A 21,773-nucleotide genomic window follows, 5' to 3' on the forward strand; every position below is an offset into this window, starting at 1 on the left:
CTCCCGCCCTCTGCCAGTCTGGAGAAAGCACCGGCACTCCCCAAACCCAGGGTCCCCTGCTGCCTTCCTCCCCATCCTGTCCTGTGAGACCATCATTCTTGGGGAAGCCCCAGGCTCCCCAGGGATGAGAGCAGATGAACAGTGGCAGTGAATCCCTGTCCTCTTCCCCCTGTGACAACCAGGGCCAGGCGATGCAAAGCCGGCCCCAGAACTGAGGGATAACTGTATGCAATGCAAAGACCCAGGCTAAATGCCCGCCTCAAAAAAACAAAAACCCTAAGAGTGTTTTCTCCACTACAGGCTGAGAAGCATGCAAGAAAACCAGTATGTAGCCTCAGAGTCCCAGTGACGAGAGTGAGATGGGCCATTTTTAAATATGCCCAATTGCCTAAGAATATCTAAATGTTGAAAACACTGATTTCAGTGTCCTAGAGAAGGAATTCCCCAGCCTCACCCTGCTTTTGAAGCTTCCTGTGGGCACCATAGCAGGTACACGGCGGCTTCTACAGCGGAGCGTCACTGTTGCCTCAGTCCAGTTCATTCAAACGTGGCTTACCGAGTATCGGCTGTGCAGAGTGGCCTGTCAAACTGCAAACCCAGACCCCTGCAGCTGCCTCTGTCTCCCTCCTCGAACACCAGCTCCATTTCCTCCAAGACAGAGAATCCCAACATGCGCACCGCCCTGCTTTCCCCTGCATTGACCAAGGCCCCGATATTTTGGAGCACCTCACTTGCTTGACTGAATTTATTTAGAAACAACATACCCTGCTTACTGAAAGACATTCAAATGCTTCCTCTGTGTTTGCCTTTGCTCAGCATGAGACAATCGGGTTTATCACAGAATGCATAACAATCCCAGCAGAAGAGGTTGACATTTCACCAAGTTACAGCTCTTCTGAAACATTGGAAATGGCTCTAAGTTCCCCATAATTCAGCTCTTACCTCCCAGAGCTCTGATTAATGCGATCAAGGTAGTGTTGAAAAGGAAGGTTCTAGAGGGTATTAAAAGAAGCCAGTGTCAACCCCCTCTGCCATGGCCCCATATTCCAAGTTAATGCATCAGGAAGAAAGCTAATGGTGGAGGAGGGGGAGACGCGAGGGCGGGGAGGCCAGAGAACAGAGATGGGCAAGAGGAGACTGACTTGAATGACCAAGTCCCAAAGCAAGTGAAACACCGGGTCTGGCAGCAACTGCAAGCTTCCTGCTGTGTGACAATGCTGCCACCTTCTGGCAGTATCTGGAGATGCATGGGAAAGTACCACCAATCACTGTCATTTATACATGAACCACAAACATGTGATCCTATGGATTGATACCTACCAATAATGTGTGTGTGTGTGTGTGTGTGTGTGTGTGTGTGTGTGTGTGTGTGTAAAATCTCCACAGGGTATTTCTGGAATCTAGTTAAAACTAGAATTAAATAATAATATATCCACTATCCAAGCTCCCACCTTTTAAAAAAGACCCCTGCGTGCCTGGACAGTTAGAGAAACCCCTTCAATGTCCTCCCTATGTTATGCATGCCCCCCCCCTTCCAACCCATCCCTCACCCAGCAGCCAGAGTCCCCTGCCACCTGTGACGACATGGGGAAACCTTGAAGGCCGAAGCTCAGTGAAAGGAGTCAAACAGACAGAGACCAAGCTGGACAACATTTATGTGTGGAGCCTGAAACTCCCCACACAACCACACATGCACAGAACGGCCTGGCGGCGTTTGCAGCAGAAGACAGCACCAGGGCCAATGGCAGCCTCAGTGCCAGGCAGCCTCAATGCCAGTGGGCTGACTCAGTGGACTGGCCCCTGGCCTGCCCACCAGGGGGCTCAGGCCTCGGCCAGCTGCTGCAGCACACACAGGGCCCCATACAGGGCAGACAGGGGCTTCTTGGCTCCCAGGTCCCAGGTTGACCTGGGGCTATGCAGCTCCATCTCCAGGCCACACTCTTCCAGCAGGCCATAGGTTATAGCCAAATCCTCCTCCTGCAGGGGGGCGAGGAGCTCAGGTTTGAGGGTGAAAGGAGTGCTCTCCGAGCATTCAAAGTGGGGCTCCAGGATGCTCCTCACCTTAAAGAAACAGGATCAGATGTTACAGGTCAGCCTTGAGGTCAGGAAGGGGGAACCTTCAGTCCCAGGAGCCAGGGGTCATGCAGGACAACTACAAGGGCAGGAGCTCTGGAGTCACGTCCTGGCCCTGTCTTGTGATCGGTGTGACCAAGGACATGTTATTGCAACTCCCTGAGCCCCGGGTCCTCAGCTGCTAGAGAGTGACACTAACATCTACCCTGCAGAATGGTGGTGTTTGGGATAGCATATGTGAGTGCTTCTGTGTGCCATGTGTCATACATGCATATGTCCCTGTATAACATACATGGGGACAGACAGCATGCAATGTACAAATGGTAACCATGTGCGTAAAGCAGGGGTGTAACCCAGACACCCTGAGCTCCCCAGCCCTGTATCCTATATGGCTCTTTGAGAACTGGTGGGGGCTCTGCAGGGGTTGTCATGGAAACAGAGACCTTCCCCAGGCAGACTCATGACCACAGGGCCTGCCCCCAGAGGGAGATGCAGCCTTGGTTTCCTGGTGGCCACACTGGGACTTCGTCTCCTTCCCAGCAGAAACCCGATTCTTCTCTCTCTCCTAGAATCATTCTCATCTCCGGTTCCCTCAGTCTCTTCCCAGGATGCTGGCCCCTGGGGAGTTCTCACCAGATCCCGCTGCTGGGAGAGGATCTTCTTCTCCATGGATCGGGCCAGCAGACAGTATTGGATGTCACTCAGCGCTGCGGACAGGGGACATTTGGGGAAAGACAGTCAGATATTCCTTTTCCCCTAGTGAGGCGAACTCTAAGGCAGAGGAATAAGACTCCTTAGACTTGGAGGTCAAGTTCCCTGCCCTGGGAAGGCCTCCTTCGGCTCTTGGGATGGACTCCAGGATGCTCCCTGACATGGTCCAGAGCGGGGGATTCTGTGGCTGCAGCCTGGGATCATCCACCCTCAGTGGTACATGGGATGAACCTGGGCTGCTCTTTCTAGCTCTTTCTGTGTCATGTGGCAAGTTTCTCACACTAGGCCCTGCTGATCTTGGACAGAAGTGTGAGGTGAGGGGGAAAAATCATAACATTTCAAGGGTTTTGAACAGGTGGCATCTGATGCAGCCGTTCTGGGGTCTCTGGGAGACCAACCTTGTGACCCCCCACAATGTCCTTCCAAACCACTCTTACCCATGATGGCTTCAAGCAGGTAAAGGATGAGGTGCTGTGAGCCATTATATGCATAGGTGGAGTCCTTTTGCAGTTCATTTAGGATGGTGCCACCAGGGCCATCCAAATGACCCAAGGGTTCCTGTTCAAGCTATAGGAGACAGGAATTATTAATGAGGATGACAATACCATGTGATTTTGCCTGCAAATGCTGTGTTTATAAGTGAGTAACCAAGGAGCTGGGTAACGGCTCCACAGAGCCCCTGGGGACACTGGGCACCGTCACTCAGTGTGGGCTGCACTCCCTGGCCCTGCTCACTGGGGACAGAGCCGTGGTCCCCAGTCTCAGACAGCCCCTCAGCCCCCTGAGATGACCCCATTCTTGTTTTCCCATATATTTCAGCAGTCGGATCTCTGAAACATCCCCCATTTACAAGTCTGATCAGCCTCAGTAGCAGTGGGCTCCCTCACCGTGTCTAAGAGGTCCTGGAGGGCCTTTCGGTCCTGCAGCATGGCCAGGATGTTGGAGAACACAACGTTCTTGAAGTCCTTTGAGAGCTGGCCCACTATGCTTACTTCCAGGGAAACCTCCTCATGTAGGCCATTAAAATCTGTCCTCCGACAAGAAAACAAAGACAACTCTTAGGTGAGAACAGTCATTTCCCACCACCATAGGCAAAATTCTTCTCCCCTTTAAGCAGCTGGCCCCCAGTATCTCTGAGGGTGGCATGTTTGAGCTCCGTGATGGAGCTGCCATAACAGGCCAGAGGGATGGAAAACCTCAGCTGAAATGAGGTGGGGGGCAAATGCAGGGAGGGGAGAAGAGGATTCTGGAAAGGGGTCATGGGAAGAGGAAGAAACTGAGCAGGTGCTCATTTCTGGGACATGTCTGACATAATGAGGATTCTAGATTACACTCCACAGAAGAGAATGCTGGATGTTCTGGCATCAGACTCCAAAATGAGGCTGTCATGACAATCACATGAATCTATGGATATAAAGTGCTTGGTACTGCATGCAGTTGTGCTGTACCTCTAGGTCTATAAAGAATTAACCAAGGAGTGGATGTTGGGGACACCTGAGGCTGCCTCCAGGTGAGCTTCTGGGAGTGAGAAGTCACTAGAATGAAAGCATCAGGGAGACAGGATTCCTGTTTGGTTCACTGCCCAAGCCCCAGGGCTCAGAATAACAACACCCAAGAGGTCCTCCATAAAAGGTTCCTGCAAGAAACAAAAGAGAAAAAAAAGGAAAGGAGAGAGACATAGAGATAGAGATAGCGAGGGCGAGAGCGAGAGAGAGCGAGAGGAAGAAAGAAAGAGAGAGAATAGTAGGACTGACCAAACTGTACATTTAGAAGTAAAGCTCAGTTTTCTGAGTTGGTTGGAAAGCCCAATTTGGGTTCTGAGCTTTGCAGTTTCCTGCCCAGCAGGCCTTGTACTCCCTCTTAGTAAACACTCACCAAGCAAAACAGGCTCCTGTATTGTTTCTAGAAAGAGAAAGGCAAGTGGTCATCTCCTTTTCTCATCCCCCCAAATGTGCTTTAGAGACACTTCTGAGGGTTCTTCCCTTCACTGCCCCCTCCCTCTTGCTTAAACTCTCCCTGCTCCATCCCTCGGCCCTCCCCACGCTCCCTGACCCTTCCCACCCCACAGAAACCACGGCCAGGCTCCTGCCTGGAGGAAAAGGCAGGGACTCATGGTCCTGCTCCCCAGAGGAGTACAAATAGGACCCTCCCCAACCCCAGCAAACACACACTCTCCTTTTGAGTGGATGAACAATTCTTCACTGCCTAGAAAAAAGCAATTAAATTCCCCACCAAAGAGTTAGTCTGTGAAGACTCTCCCTTCTCTACATTCTACCACCTACTCCCCAACACCCTTTTCTATCCTCCCTGCCCTCTCTCCAGACAGGTTGCCCAGGTGAGGAAGGCAAAGGCAATCGCGTGGGATTTCAGCAGGGAAAAATGGGGTCTCTTGGAGGGACCACATTATACTTTCCTTACCTGGAGCCCTGCTCCTATTTGAGTGGGATTCGCAAAGGGCTTTTTCTGGAAAGAGAAAAAGAAATGATCACTCACAACAGCTGAGTCCCCTCTGCCACAACATCCATCCCCACCCCCACACACACACACACACTCCCACTTCGGTCTCAAAGCTCATAGGTGGCCGTCCCTGTGACCGGGGAGAGGCCTGTGTCTAAGTGACAGCAGTGGAGACCGGGACATGGGAGAGGAGCCTGGCTGGGGAAGGTCTGCCTGTGGGCGTGTCGGGGTGAGCCCCAGCAGGGTTTTTATAAGGTCCAAAGTGGGTCATGGGCTCAGTGGGGCCTGAGGTCTAAGCAGATAATCTGCTCAACTCACCTACTGGAAAGGTTTCCTCTTCAGCATCTGAGACGAGAAGAATCTCTGGGTGGGAAGAAGCCAGGTCAGCAGAGCCGGGGTTTCCCCTGCTGGAGCCTCTCACATCCCCACCCCTGCTGCCCTCACACCTCCCCCAGGACAGGTGTGACAGCTTTTCTCAGAGTCCGGGACCCTCGCATCCTAATCACCTGGGATGCTTATGGAAACTCAGGGTCCCTGACCTTTCAATATCTTCAGAATCTGTCTCTCTAAAGAGGAAGCTACAACCTGCCTTGTCAATAAGCACCTGGGTTGGTGGTGTCAGCTCCGGTCTCCCATTCCACCGGGAACAGAAACTGACTTCCTTCCTGCTGCCCTTCATCTCACTCTCCCGAAGGGCCCCCCTCACAAGTCTGCTCCCCCAGTCAGGCCTGCTTCCTGGCCGATGTCACAGACAAACATTCAAAGTTCTGAAACCTGCCTAACAATCAGGTTGATGTGCCTGACAGGGAGCAGGAGCCCATGAAGGAAGAAGGAGCAGAAACAGTCCCGCTAAAGGAGACCCCGTAGATCATGGTGGGGCAGCATCCAGGGAGAGAGGAGCTCCAAGGAGGGGGGATCAAGTGTGTGCTCCCTGGTAACAACGTGGAGTGAGTTCCCGGGAGGGCAGGCTGCAGCGGGTGGAGGGGTGGACGCCAGGGAGGGAGGGGGCAGAGTGTAGAAGATTCTGTGGGCAAGTTGGCTGTGAGGACACACTTGGGTGAGGAGGCTTCTGAGATGGCAGGGACCCATCTTGCTGCCAGGTCATGGGAAGGTCCAGGTGAATGGAGAGAGGGGAGACACATTTGGGTCGCCACTTTCTCAGACATTGATCTCTACCAGCCCTGGAGAGAAGGTCTCACTTTCATTCAGAGGTAAGATGGGAGACAGAGGAATTGTGATTTCCTCCTAAGCTCCACAGCAAGCGCTATGGCAAATTATTGGACAGTGCTGCACATTATTTTCCTCTCTGATTTGCTATGAGGATGAAATCAATACACAGAATTCCAATGGTTACTACCCTGGGCCATTCTTTGGGAAGGTTCCCCCTTAGGCCTGAGACTTAGAAAAAGGGCAAGGACCTTGCGCCCCCTAGTGGGCAGGGCAGGGCTTGCAGACACTGGTGTGAGGTCAGCCTTTTAGACCAACTCCATTTACTTCACACTTGTCAACACTCACACAGCATGGATTTGAAGACGGAGCTGAGCCACTGACCCCAAAGATTGGAGAGTTTTTCCTCATTCTGCCTATGGCCACTGACAGGAGATCCGTGACAGACGGACTCTCCCTTAGCCAGATGTTACATTGAAGCTTCTACAGGGAACAGCATGTGTGTGTGTGTTTGCGTGCCTGTGAGAGAGAGAGAGAGAGAGAGAGAGAGAGAGAGAGAGAGATGGAATGTGTTTGTTATGTGTGGTGAGGGCACCCCTTGACCTCCGAGGAGCTGGACCCCAGCTGTATCAGGCTGACCTCTACCTGGGACTCAGCATTAGGGCGGGGACAGGCCAAGGACCCTGAGCTGGGTGTGTTTGTAGTGCCCACATTCCACCCTGGTTTGCAGTTACTTCTTCATGAAAGTTTTTCTCCTGGACATTACATGCTCAGGGCACTACATCCACAGATTTGTTCTTGATTGGGCCACTCTCTATGGGCTTCCCCGTGGGGGCAGAGGTAACCTGAGAGGGCTCTGTGGCTCCCCCAGGTGAGCTGCTGAGAGTGGTGGGACCTTCAGTGGAGGTGGTTGGGGTTAGAATCACGCTCTGCCCAGTGCCAAACACACCCTGGCGCTGGGCACCCCATTACGCCCTCTCCACGTAGGATACTGTCTCTCTACCTGCCCAGAGCAACATTTCAGTGGGGCCCTGATTGCAGGTGCTGTGCATGGTGACAATGTGTGTGCCCTGGACAGCTGAGGGATGCTGCTGCTCTCTCTGAACAGGCAGGGAAGCCACGGTTGCCTGACGATGGTCTGTCCCTCCTCATTTCTCTCCCCAGGAGAAGCAGACTCCCGCTCCCCTCCTGCCTCCCTCATCCCCTGCTTACCCCAGCTGTTCTTCCTGAACACCAGCTGCTTCCTTTTATAGGCCATCACCGAGCCCTTTGGCACAGTATGCTTCCTCTCGCTCACCTGGAGAGCCCCAGCCCCTCCTTCAACCTGGGGGCAGAAACCAGGCATAACAACATCATCACACATGCATGTGTCCTTAAAAGTCAAACACATCTAGACAGCTCATGAGAAAAAGAATCAGCAGCCCCCTGCCCTTACCTTCTCTACTCCTGATTTCTCGTTCCTGCCCATTTTTCCTTGCTTCTTCCTATCTTCAGATCTCTCAATTTCATGTTCATATTGCAATGGTTTGATTTGTTTCAGATTCAAGTATATCTAATCACTTTCTCTTTTTCATGATGAGGGCTCTGTTTTCTACTCCTTATAAGAACTGAAGCAATTGATAAAAGGGAAATACCAACTCCAGCCTCTCGTGGGCTTCCATGCAGGGCAAGGGAAATATCCAACCCTCCCTCCCTCTAACCATCCCGTCACATCTAAAGGGGAGAAAGTGCTGAAAAGTTCTTGTGAGTTCCCAGCCCTGGGCCAGGCTCAGTAAATCAAAACTGAGACCTCTTCAGGGGACTATAAAATACTTCCCTCCTAACATATCCTATCACAATATCAGTAAAGGCTGATTAACCAGAGTTCCTTTCATCATGCATATCATGTCCAACTTTCAACAAGAAAATTACAAGGCATATTCAAAGGCAACAAACAACTGTTTGAAGCGACAGAGCAGGCTGAGAATCAGACTCAGTTATAGCATGGATCTTGGAATTATTAGACAGCGAATTTTAAACCACTGTGATTAATTTGCTAAAAGATCCAATGGAAAATATAGACTAAATGCAAGCGCAGATGAGTAATGTAAGCAGAGAGATGGAATCCTAAGGAAAAAATAAATAAATAAATGCTAAGAGATCAAAAATACCATGACAGTAATAAAAAATGTCTTTGATTGTCTAATTAGTAGACTGGAAACAAGTAACAGGAAAATGTCTACACTTGAAAATGCATCGATAGAAACCTAAAAACTATAAAGTAAAGGGAAAAGTGATTGAAAAAAATGGAGCATAATACCCAAGAACTGTGAGATAACTACAAAATTTGTAATATATGTGTAATGGAATGCAAGGAGAGCAAAGAGAGAAAGGAACAGAAAAAATATTAGAAGCGATAATAACTGAGGATTTCCCCCAGGTTGATACCATAGATCCCATCAGTTCAGAGAACTCCAACCAAGATAAATAAAAATAAAAATAAAAATAAATTAAAAAATCTTATACCTATAAATTCAAACTGCAGAAAATCACCGATAAAGAAAACATATTAAGGACTTCTGGCAAGATGGAGGCATAGATGGATGCACCGTACCTCCACGCACAACCAAGATGAGAACAACAATTTAGAGGCAGAATAACACCCAGAACTGACAGAAAATTTATCTGAATGGAAGTCGGACAGCCAAGAAGTTGAAGTAGACCCATTCATCCAGACCGGTAGGAGGGGCGGAGATGAGCAGCTGGGCACGGGTTGCAGCACAGGTCATGGCGCGGAGAGCAGAGAGCAATGGGCGCATGAGGCAACCAGGAGCGTGTGGGGCATCCGGAGTGCACAGGATCACAGCGGGTGAGCCCTGAGTACTCGAGCAGCAGCTGGTGGACCCAGTGAGGCAGCGATTGTGGACCGGGGCAGAGCGTGCAGCCCAGGATCCCAGGGAAGGGACTGAGGTCCGAGGAGAGCAGAGCCACGCCATTGTTCCCTCCTGCTCCCGCCCCTACATACAACGTCACAATCTAGCGACTGGGGTGCCCAGCCCAGGTGAACACCTAAGGCTCTGCCCCTCACCATAACAGGAGTGACCAGACCAAAAAAAAAAAAAGAGAGAGAGAGAGAGAGGCGTGTCTCAAACAAAAAAACAGATCAATGCCCCAGGGCTCATCCTTTTGAGCGACCAAGAGATAGCCAATCTATCAGATGCACAGTTCAAAACACTGGTGATCAGGAATCTCACAGAATTGGTTGATTTTGGAAGCAAATTACATGAAAAAATGCAGGTTACCATAAAAGAGATCAAGGAAATGCATGGAGAACCAATAGTGTTGGGAAGGAAACTGGGACTCAAAAAAATAGAGTGGAACAGAAGGAAGAAAAAAAGAACCAAACAGGAAAGAATGAAGAAATAAGAATTCAAAAAATCGAGGAGAAGCTTAGAAACCTCCAGGACATCTTTAAACATTCCACCATCCGAATTATAGGGGTACCAGAAGGGGAATCAGAAAAGCAACAGATTGAACAAGTATTTGAACAAATAATAAAGGAAAACTTCCCCAATCTGGCAAAGGAAATAGACATCCAGGAAATCCAGGAAGCTCAGAGAGCCCCAAAGAAGTTGGACCCAAGAAGAAACACACCAAGGCACATCATAATTACATTAGCCAAGGTAAAAATGAAGGACAGAATCCTAGAAGCAGCAAAAGATAAGGCGACAGCAACCTACAAAGGAGTTCCCATCAGACTGTCAGCTGATTTCTCAAAAGAGACCTTACAGGCAAGAAGGGGCTGGAAAGAAATATTCCAAGTCATGAAAGACAAGGACCTATATGCCAGAATACTTTATCCAGCAAAGCTTTCATTTAGAATGGAAGGGCAGATAAAGTGCTTCTCAGATAAGGTCAAGTTAAAGGAGTTCATCATCACCAAGCCCTTATTTTATGAAATGTTAAAGGGACTTATCTAAGAAAAGAAGATAAAGAAAAAACATGTATAGTAAAAGGACAGCAAACTCACAATTATTAACAACCACACTTAAAACAAAGAAACTAAGCAAACACTAGAACAGAAACAGAATCACAGAAATGGAGATTACATGGAGGGTTAGCAACAGGGGAGTGGGAGGAGGAGAGAGGGGGAAAAGGTACAGAAAATAAGTAGCATAGATTGTAGGTTGAAAATAGATAGGGGGAGGGTAAGAATAGTATGGGGAATGTAGAAGCTAAAGAACTTACAAGTATATACATGGACATGACTAAAGGGGGGGATATGGGTGGGAGAGGGTGTACAGGGTGGAGGGGAGTGAAGGGGGAAAATGGGACAAATGTAATAGCATAATCAATAAAATATATTTAAAAAAGAAAACATATTAAAAGTCAAAAGATATTGAAAGAAGTCAGATACTTCTTGTCTACTGTTGTTTCCACTATTTTTTTATGAATCTGTACCTTGTTCGATGGGACATGACAATAACTTATTTGATGATACAAGTAAGATTCCTTATCTTTCTATGAAATCAACATGGATTTTAGCTCTATCAGAAAAAAAACTTAACTGAATTTTGTAAACTTTTTTATTATTATGTAGCTCTTCCATTTAATTTATTGTGGTAAAAAAAGTAATATCTTCCCATTTTTAAGTGGACAGTACAGTATGGTGTTTTCATGTTTATTTGTCTTGGGTATTTTCTGACCTCCCTTGTATCTTCTTTGATGCACTGGGGGTTCAAGAGTGTGTATTTTCATGTCCATATGTTTGTGAATTTGCTCTGTTTCCCTCTGTTACTAATCTCTAGTTTCACTCCATTGTGGCCAGAAAGGACACCTGGTGTATCGTCAGTCAAGACTGATGGGGAGGCCTCACATGTGAGCGATGCTGCAGAATGTTCCGTGTATACTTGGGTAGAATGTGTGTGATACTCTGCTGAGTGTTCTTATGTGTCTGTTACAGACTATACCTCAACTGGTCTGCATGGTGCTCTGCAGGTCCTCCGTTTCCTTGTGGATCTTTTGTCTGATCAACCAAAACAAAGTGGCTGCAGCCACGAACCAGGAGTGATGTGCAAACTGTTTAACGACATCACAGCCCATGGCCAACCTTTAGAGCTGCGCTGGCTCTGAACAGGTGTGACCGTGGCACTGGACACCAGTAAGCAGCTGCCCTCTGTGAAATGGCTCAGGGTTTTCCCCTGTTCTCAGAAAGCCAAGTTTACCAACCCAAGCAGATGGAAACCCAAAGCTGAATGTCAATATATCCTTTAAACTGGAGTAAGGTTTTACTTGGTCCAAACATTCCTCCTCCAGGACAAAATCACCAGCCTTGGGGAAATTAGTTCACAATTAGGTGTTTTTCCCTGAGTTTCTGAATCTTCTAAGTGAAGACCAACTACACATAAAATATATAATGTGTAAAAGCACATTATAACACATACAAACTAATAAATGAATTTTATATAATTAAAAGTATTACTGTTGGCTATTGTGAGTGAGTTATGTGAATTCTATGTGCTTGAAGGTATTTAAGTCTCACTCCACCTATCAATTCTTCTCAGGATGTCATGGCATTTAATATTAGCATAAAACTTGACGTGTGTATAGTACGGCAACCATCCCTTTAGATGTACTCTAATCCACTGCTTACCCAAAACAAATACGTAATCATGTAATACCACATAATTAAACCTATATCCTATTTTATTGATAGGTGACCCCATCTCATACCTTGGCAAAAGGCTTCACAAAGAAAGAGAGAGCTCCCGAAACATTCATGCTGCTGTGATCCTCCATTACACAACTCTCACACAGCTCTACGACGTCAGTCACCACATAGACATTGTTCTCTCTTCTCCGGCACTCCTTCAGAAATGAGGGCTCTGGGTCCATCACTTTCCTAGGGTGGGGGGTGAGGCAGGGGGAGGAGAAGAGGGTCAGCTGGAAAGAGATGCCTTCCTGGGTTACCCTGGGCTACCGCCCTCCTCAGGACCTGGAAGGGGTGCAGAGACTTTGCACTTTGACAGGTGATCCCTCCCTGGGAAGAAAGATATTGACATACGGGTTAAGTTACCAAGGAAAGAAAAACATCTTCCTTGCTATGCAGGGTAGAAGGAACCTCATTTCCTGATGGGGGTGTGGGAAGGAGAGTATCCATGCCATTGTGTGAAAGGCATCTGCATTTTCCACAACTATTGTGCCCTGTTAGGGGGTAATTTACACATGTCCAGCGTACCAGGGCCTCTCACCTGAGGGGCTGGAAGTAGACAGGTGCACAAGGCTGACCAGAGCCCTACTGTCAAAGCTGGGAACCCACAGTCACCACCGTCCAGAGGCACAATCAGTGCAGGAGAAGGAGCAAACTGATAAATATGATGAAGCATGGAAGATTCTGGATGATTAATCATGACCAGCACATGGGGGTGTTTATAGATGAATTGTCCTTGGTAAGTGGCTGGTAGGGTGGACTTGAAGACATAGGTGTAGGCAGGGGACAGACAGGTTTGAAGTCCTGAACACAGATTTCATCTCCATTGCAGCTGTGAGACTCAGCTCTGGTTCTTCTTAAGGCCCCACCAGGGTAGGCCCCCTGGATGACAGCCCAGTGCAACTCGAGGGACCCTTAAATTGCTTCTCAGTGGAGGAGGTCATGAGCCCCCAGTGTGGATTTTCCCACTGCCCTGTGGGGAAAATTCACATCCCTTTTGGGGGTATGCAAACCCCTTAATATGTCTCTTGGAGGTTATGTCATCTCACACATTTACCTACCTCCAAACCTATTTTTGTCACCTTCATCCTCATTGGCTAAGCCCCCACCTCACTGACTTCCTGGTGCTCCTGAAAATGTCAAGTTCTGTCCTGTGCTGTCCCGAGGCTTCAAACCCTCATCTGGACCACTTTCCTCCTGCTCTTTGCTTCTTTCATTCTCCACGTCTGAGTTCAGCTGTTAGTTCCACAGAGAGACCTATACAGACTCCCTTCCACCAGCCCTTCTTTCACAAAATCCCATGGCCCTCAGAAGTCCCATCACAACCTGTAACCGCCTCCAGGTGAAAGACATTATATGCCCCACATCCACGTATTAAAAGTATCTAATTGCTTTCCTTTTCATATTTCAAATTTTGACATCAGGCTTATTTCTTATTCTTGGTACTAGGTAATAAAATGTACCCTCAAAACTGGAGCCTCTTTAACTGCTGAGAGAAATTTCTGCAACAAATTTTCTTTTCTTTTCTTGAAGCCAAAGAAACTCAAATACTCTTTTACACCATAAACTGTCTTTGTGAATGTGAGTTCTAATAAGAGTGTTATGGCTGTGGCACAGTACTTGCACAGGGCCGCCACCTGGGCCACCTAGCTGGCCAAGGGCAGATTAAGAGATTCTCAGCCAAGGTGGAGGCATACATAAACCTACCTCACCTCCACACACAACTCTAGCAAAAATTACAACTAAACTACAAAACAAACATCACCCAGATATGTCAGATAATCCAGCTGTATGGAAGTCCAACAACCAAGGATTTAAAGAAGCCACATTCATCCAGACAGATGCCTTTTCTACAACAGGTCATGCTACTAGGACAGGGAGTCAAAACAGCTCTACCTCATACACAGAAACAAACACAGGGAGGTTGTCAAATTGAGGAGACAAAGAAATATGGCGCAGGTGAAAGAACAGAACAAAACTCCAGGAGAAGAGTGAAATAAAGAAAAATTCACAGGGAACCAACAGTACAGAGGATGAGGTTGAGATTCAAATCAACAATCTGGAACATAAGGAAGAAAAAAGCATTCAGTCAGAAAAGCAAGAAGAAAAATGAATTAAAAAAAAACAAGAATAAAATAAGGAGCCTCTTGGACATCTCCTAACATACCAACATCCAAATCACAGAGGTGCCAGAAGGAGAAAAGTAAGAGCAAGACATTGAACACTTATTTGAAAAAAAAAAATGAAAGAAAACTTTCCTAATTTGGAGAAGGAAATAGACATACAAGTCCAAGAAGCACAGAGAGTCCCAAACAAGTTGGACCCAAGGAGGAGCACACCAAGACACATCATAATTAAAATGTCAAAGGTTAAAGAGAGAATCTTAAAAGCAACAAGAAAAAAGCAGAGAGTAACCTACAAAGCAGTTCCCATAAGACTGTCAGCTAATTTCTCAAAAGAAACTTTGTAGGCAAGAAAGGACTGGCCAGGAGTATTCAAAGTGATGAAAAGCAAGGACCTACAACCCAGGTTACTCTATCCAGCAAAATATCATTTAGAATGGAAGGGCAGATAAAGTGCTTTTCAGACAAGAGAAAACCAAAGGAGTTCATCATCAGCAAGCCATTATTACATGAAATGTTAAAAGGAACTATATAAGAAAAAGAAGGTCAAGATTATGAACATCAAAATGGCAACAAATGCGACAACTATTAACAACTGAATCTAAAACAAACAAACTAAGCAAACAAGGAGAACAGGAACAGAATCACAGATATGGACATCATATGGAGGGTTATCAGCTGGGAGGAGAAAGGGAGAGAATAAGGGGAAAGGTGCAGTGATTATGAAGTACAAATCAGTAGGTACAGAATAGACAGGGGGATGTTAAGAACAGTATAGGAAATGGAGAAGCCAAAGAACTCACACGCATGACCATGGACATGAACTAAGAGGGGGATTGCTGGAGGGAATGGGGATAGTGGGCAGAGAGGGGCAAAGGAGAAAAAATTAGGACAACTGTAGTAGCAAATTCAATGAAATATATTTTAAATTTTTAAAAAAATTTTAAACAGTCCTACAAGACACCAGAAATATAGAAATTGTGTCATGGCCTATCAATGTAACTTTTGTTCTCTATATAGCTGGTGATGTTTAACCACTTGCTTATGTTAGTAATTTTTCACATTGATAGAAATACAATTTAAATTGAAATCTCTCTTTCTAAGAGGCATAAATCCTTAAGGTTCTTATTAAGCCTTAGAGGATTATTGAAGGTGGGTCGTCCACCACACCACCCCCTCTCACGCCCCGCGTCGGTGACCACGTTAAATCACACCCTAGGACACTGAGGCATATGGACTCTGTTGAAACAAAGCATTTCAGAGCCTTTGTCTTACTTAAATTAAAACTTTGATAACTTATTTTTTTTAATTGCTTGTTTTCTTATTCACTGCATTTCCCTGCCCCACTAAATACATTTCATTTTAGGACAGGATTTTTATCTGTCTTGTCCTTAGTCTATTCTCACCACAAAATAGCATCAAGATAGACAATTGCAGGTTTAATAAATACTTATCAGATAACTGACACCCATTAGTCAAGTGAGTGAATGTAAGCACACCCAAGAAGAACAGCAGAGCCTGGGATGTCAGTTTCTTCATTCCGAGCCTCAGGGATAAAATCTATTGACGCCTCTGGAGGAGGGCACTGTTTGGGTGGGCCTATTGACCAATCCCTCCCCCTCCCATGGCCTCACCACTTCTGAAGTTCTGTCCAGGTTTTGTATGGCGTTCTAACAATCTTATAATCAATGGAGGATCCTTGGCAGCTACAGGTCTCCTCCGAGATGCTCGCTTTTGCCCCAGCATTCACACTCGTAGCCACATTCTGTTTCCACAACTCATTGTAGCCACAGAGGTGTCGAGTTTCCACAGCAGCATCTGCAAACAGACAAGGAGGCCTGAGGGTTAGCCAGCAGTTCACTCTGGAACAGCTGAGAAACATAATGGAAATGGAATGACTGAGTCCTAGCCTGCCCCATCTTTCCTACCCAACTAAATCTCTCAACTAGGAAGACCTCATTTATCAAAAATGAACAATTGAATTAAAATTACTCCTGAGGACAAACGTTTGAATGCACTCAGGGGCTGGATAACAGGAATGACATCCTAACCCGAAGGAATGATGGCATCCCTTGCACCCGGGGCCAGGAGACCCACAGCATCATCTTTCCCGGCACAGCGTCAGGCCCAGGAGGCAGCTCACAACACAGAACATGTTTGGGATTTGGACCGAGACAGACTGGGTCTGAGTCCCAGTCCTACCAGTTCCCAGCTCTGTAACCTGGAACAGATTATTCTCTAAGCTTTCATTTACTGCTGTGTAAAATGGGGATCATGTTCCTGACTCAAGAGGCTGCTCTCAGTATCAAATGAACCTGGGTCATAAATAGAAAGTTCTGAGACACTCTTCTTCCCTTGCTCCTTGCTCATAGGCGAGGCCGACCCTGTGTGGGCGTCTCAGCAGGACTTGCATGTGGCACCCTCTCCTCTGCACCCTTGTTTCACAGTGCCCCCCTCCTAGGCCCCTGGCTGACAATACCTGGGACCACGCCACTTGGTTCGAGGATGTCCTTGAGGGAGATGTCAACTGGAACATCAGATACTGTCCAAAACAGTGAGGAAGACTTCTTCCTCCGTATTAGAGAAAACCGACGTATTGTGTCAGCATTCGTGACACCTGAGACGGGCCTGAGTTCTTTGTCTCCAATCTCGTTGACCAGTTTCTTGACAGTGCTCTCAAACACGGAGGGCATGTTGCTAGGAGCAGACAGAAGGGAAGCAGAAAGATCAGGTGGGTCTCACAGATGAATTAACTGAGTCTCCATGTGTCATGCAGAGGGAGCTGACAGTGACTGACTATCTCATAGGCCTTTGTCACATCTACACAGTGACGTAGCATGCGTGTGCAAGGGGCCCCCATGTAACCCGAACTGGCCCTGGGACTTCCCTGGACAAGTCTCCAGCAGGACAATCTTCAGTGACCAGAGATAAGACACCAAGCCAGGAGTCCCTGCCAGGTCAGGGACCAACGAGCCCTTGCTTAGTGTACTGTAAGTGACAAAGGGGAGGTAAATTTCCTTCCAAAATTAAATGCACCCACTTTGCTAAGCCACTACAGTCTAGAACAAGCCAGCCAAATTGGGTGATTGTTAGTCATCCCCCGAGGACTGACTTTTACATTGTGTGAATTTCTTATGTTTGGTGCTGCTAAGCCCATGCTTTTTAAGATGTCATAGCATCTTGCTGTGACTGAAATAAGCAAGAGTAGCCTTCATGAAGATGGGCGTGAGATAGTTGAATAAATAACAAGGAGCCTGCATTGCTGTACCAAGTAGGCCGTGATTCAGCATAACATTATGAACTGCCTCATTTTCCTAAGCATCAGGAGCCTGGTGGAGGTGGTCATCCCAACCCGGATGGCACTCCCATTCCACTTTTAAACACTTTCAGTGTCAGGCAGATGGCAGAACTGGACTTTTCAGCCCTCAGCCCTTCACAGAAACACCGGTTTTGACAACCACCCATGGCCAAGGACACCTCTGAGGGAGCCCAGAGTCCAGCAGGGAAGTCCCGGCACCCCCTCAGAACACATCCCAGAGGAATGCACTGAAGAGGGGAAGGAGAGCTGAGTCCTTTCTCCCCTCACCCCTCCTCTGAGGCAGCACAGTGCAAGCCAAGGCTAACCCCTTGGCCCATGACGTCTCCCATGGGGGAAAGTGAGAGCCCAGTGAGCACCCGGCTCCACCAGCTGTGCAGGGCACATCAAAGAGGCCTGCATGTCCTCTGTCCCACCCAAACATGGAGGCAGGTTGGCATGCCTGAAGTTGCTGAGGACAGGTAGATGTCTATCAATAGATGAGCAGATAAAGAAACGTGGTATGTGTGTAAACCGTCACACATGATTCATATGTGTCATGACAATATGGCTCAGCCATGAAGAAGAAAATTTGTCATTTGTGACAATGTTCATGGACCCAGAGGTTATTGTGCTCAGTGAAATAAGGCAGACAGAGAAAGGCAAATACCGTATGCATTCACTTATGTACAATCTAAAAAAAGAAGAATAAATAAAACAAAACAGAAACAAACACACAGGTACGGAGAATGAGCTGACAGTCGCCATCCAGGAGGGGATGAGGGGGGGTGAAAACAGTCACAGATACAGCCCTTAGTCTTGCATGTTGTTGCCCAGGATTCTTCTTTACTAGGGAGAACTTCAGGAAGAGTGCCTACTTTGGGGGCGGGGAGGTGTCCAAGTGAAACAAACCCCAGACTCCTCCATCACGTCACAAACCTACCCTGAACACGTCTGTCTCTGACCTCAGTATCTTCCCTTCTTCCTCATCCCCTGGTTCCCAGTCAGGACTTACCAGCTTGTGAATTGCTTTGTCTTGCAGGGAAAGGTTCCAATGAGTAGGGCTCCTCCCAATCTGCAGACCACCTGATTCAGACAAAACCCAGAAAACAGAGAAATGCAACTATCCTCAACACGTCTTCTTTGCACCAGCAGGTCCCTGACTTAATTTCCAGTACAGTGTCCTGGGAAGTAAGCATGTGAGGGTCTCCCCAGAAGGCCAGGTCTGGAGCTGAGCTCTGGATCATGCAACCTTACCTCTCAAGCCCTCGGCCAACGGCCAACGTGTCTGCACTGGAATCAGGCAGCGCTTCTGTCTGCAAGGAGGTCCCACAGCAGAGTGAGAGAGGTGCCAGGAAGCAAACGTGCCTGGTCCTGATCCAATGAGAACAAGTCTGATGTGTGGATTCATTCACAAATGAGTGATTGTTGGAACAACTGGTTAGGCTTCTTTTAAAGCTGGGCCCCCTAGGGGTCAAGTGTGTCATCACCTCTCCTGTTATCTCAGAGGCTGTTATCTCTCCTGTTATCTCAGTGGCTGTTCTCTCTCCTGTTATCTCTGCTTTACTCAATGTGCTTTATGGCCAGGGAAAGAAGTTAAACAAATTTGCTCCAAAGTGCTCTTGGTCAGGAGATAAGGCCTGGTGTGCAGTTTACAAGCTGGTTTTAAATTGCTCAAATTGTTTGGCCTGGTTGCATTTTCCTGTCTCAGTTTTTCTTATCTCAGTTTCCCTTTCCACTTGCCCAAGAACTTTCCGACCTTCTTACTGTCCTGTCTCAATACGCCATCTAACATACACTGTATGTACAATGTAACCATGGATCAACAAGCAAGAGAGGCACGTGGGGATGGCCATTGCCAAGTCACATCGCTTCCTTGAAAACTCTCCACTAGTTACCTTTCTAGCTTAGCCTTGTTCACAGGTGTTCATGGAGGCCCCTTCTCTCGGGCCCCTCCCTGCCCCTCCTTGCCTCACTCCTGCTTCTCTGTCTCCCCTTCCTGCTCACACATACATAGCAATGTCCGGATTCGTTCTGAGAGTCAGAGACTTGAGAAGTCATGGCACAGCGCTCTTTCGTAGCTGTTGGCCCTGCGGGCAGCACAGACCAGGATCTGATCCCCCTTCATCACCTCCAGCTCCAACACCCTGCCCCATCCACCCTCAACTGCTGCTTGGGTCATTGCAGTCCCCTGACCAGACTCCCTCCTCCTGCCCTTACTGACTTACTATGTCTATGGTCCGCACAGCAAACACATCTTTTCAAAACATGCAGCATGTTTCACGGGTGATTCCAGACCTTGGCAGTTGCTGCCAACCCACCTCAAATGCAAACAAAGTCATGACAATGATTGACAATGGTCTGCACACACTTGTGCTTCATTTTCAATGAACTCTCTCACTCACTCCACCTGTTTGTGTGCCAGGAATTACTGCCTCTACAGCCTAATTCCTAATTCCCCTTCCTGGAATCTTTTCCCCAAAATAACTACAGAGTTCATTTGCCCTCGTTTTAGTTTAAGTCTTAGTTCAAAAGTCACTTCTCAGTGAGGCCTTCACTGTCTAAATGCAACCAATCTCCAGAACTTGTTCATCTTGCAAAACTGAAACTCTCTAGCCGTTCAATAACAACTCCTCATTCTCCCTCCACCTCCCCATCCCTGGCCCAACAACCACCATTCTTCTTTCTGTTTCTCAGAGTTTCACTCCTCGAGATGCCCCATACATGGTATTTTCTCTTTGTGACATACTTATGCCACCGAACATCATGCCCTCAACATTTATCCACGTTGTAGCATATCTCAGAATTTCTTTCTTTTTAAGGCTGAATAAAATTCCATTGTATGGACAGAACACATTTCATGTAACCATTCTTTTGCTGAAAAACATTGGGACTGCTTCCATCTTTTGGCTCTTGTGAATAATGCGGCTATAACATGAGTGTACAAATATATCTCTAAGACCCAAGTTTCAGTTCCTTGAGATAGATACCCAAAGGTGGGATTGCTGGATCTTATGGTAATTCTGTTTGTGTTTGAGGAACTGCCCATACGGATTTCCGTACTTGCTGTATCATTTTATGTTACCACCACCACCGAGTGCAAAGGGTTCCAATTTCTCCACATTCTCACCAACACTTATTATTTTCTGCATTTTACTTCTTTTCTTTGTAGCAACCAGTTGAGTTCAAGGGGTTCCAATTTCTCCACATCCTCATCCACACTGGTTATCTTCCTGATCTTTTTTTCTAGCAACCATCTGAATGTGTGAGATGACATCTCATTGTCGTTTGGATTTGTATTTCCCTAATGATTAGTGATGCTGAGCAATTTTTCAGGTGCTTATAATCCATTTGATTATCTTTTTTTGGAGAAATGTCTATTCAAGACCTTTTCCCATTTTTCATGGAATCATTTGTTTATTATTGAACTTCAAGGGTTTTTTTCTTTTGTGTTTACTTCATTGATTGAAGTATTTTAAGTACAGATATGACATTTTATTCCCAAATACTTCAGTAGACATCCCCATAAAAATAAAACATTTCCTGCATAATCGCTGTATGTATTATCCTATCTACCAAACTAGTAATTCTAACTCCCAGTTGATAATCATTTCACCCATTAATTTTCAACATACCCTAACCTTCCTTCCTGCCCTCTCATTGGTGATGGCTTTGAGGCCTTCCTAAGCCTTCCGAGCAGCCTTGGCTTGGGGCTGGGGAGACACACAGGCTTTCCATTTACTCCTCAGGTGGGGATCGGGGTTCAGTGGAGCCCAAAATCAAGGCGAGAATCTGCCGAGATCTGGAACTCAACTCCTGAAAAGGTTATCTCCTATTTATCCTCTGTGATGTGAAGAATGTCTGGGTGGAAAGAAGCCAGATCAGCAGAGCCAGTTTTATCCCGACACCTGTGGTGCCCACCCTTCCTCCTCCAGGCCAGGTGTGGCAGCTTTTCTCAGGGTGCCCTGGGGACCCCTTGCATCAGAATCACCTGGGATGCTTGAGGAAACTCAGGATCCCTGCCCTCACTCCATGTTGCCAAGTGCTGGAAACTGCCTAAGTGTCCATCAGTGAATGAATGGTTCAAAAAACTGTGATACATTTACACAATGCAATACTACACACCAGAAAGAAAGAAGGAGCTCCTACCCTTCGAGACAGCATGGATGGAGCTGGAGAGTATTATGCTAAGTGAAATAAGCCAGGCAGCGAAAGACAAATACCATATGACCTCACCTCTAAGTAGGACCTAATCCAT

At 47.1% G+C, this 21,773-nt stretch overlaps 2 protein-coding genes across 2 annotated transcripts; both read right to left on the bottom strand.

Moving 5' to 3' along the window:
• Positions 1–1,638: 1,638 nt before the first annotated feature.
• LOC118501901 (gasdermin-C-like) lies at positions 1,639–5,359 on the bottom strand. Its single transcript, XM_036031679.1, has 6 exons — positions 5,342–5,359; positions 5,203–5,247; positions 3,672–3,839; positions 3,222–3,351; positions 2,707–2,780; positions 1,639–2,061 (listed from the first exon to the last, which is right to left on the bottom strand). Exons 1-6 carry the CDS (start codon positions 5,357–5,359, stop codon positions 1,822–1,824), a joined length of 675 nt encoding a protein of 224 aa, XP_035887572.1. The 3' UTR covers positions 1,639–1,821.
• An 86-nt stretch (positions 5,360–5,445) lies between these two features.
• LOC114514434 (gasdermin-C-like) lies at positions 5,446–18,884 on the bottom strand. The gene is made up of 6 exons (XM_036031421.1): positions 18,531–18,884; positions 16,700–16,917; positions 15,855–16,038; positions 12,121–12,289; positions 7,621–7,732; positions 5,446–5,604 (listed from the first exon to the last, which is right to left on the bottom strand). Exons 2-6 carry the CDS (start codon positions 16,911–16,913, stop codon positions 5,534–5,536), a joined length of 750 nt encoding a protein of 249 aa, XP_035887314.1. The 5' UTR covers positions 16,914–16,917; positions 18,531–18,884; the 3' UTR covers positions 5,446–5,533.
• Between the last annotated feature and the right edge of the window lie 2,889 nt (positions 18,885–21,773).

Source organism: Phyllostomus discolor, chromosome 7 (genome assembly GCF_004126475.2).
Source record: "Phyllostomus discolor isolate MPI-MPIP mPhyDis1 chromosome 7, mPhyDis1.pri.v3, whole genome shotgun sequence".
Lineage (NCBI taxonomy): Eukaryota > Metazoa > Chordata > Mammalia > Chiroptera > Phyllostomidae > Phyllostomus > Phyllostomus discolor.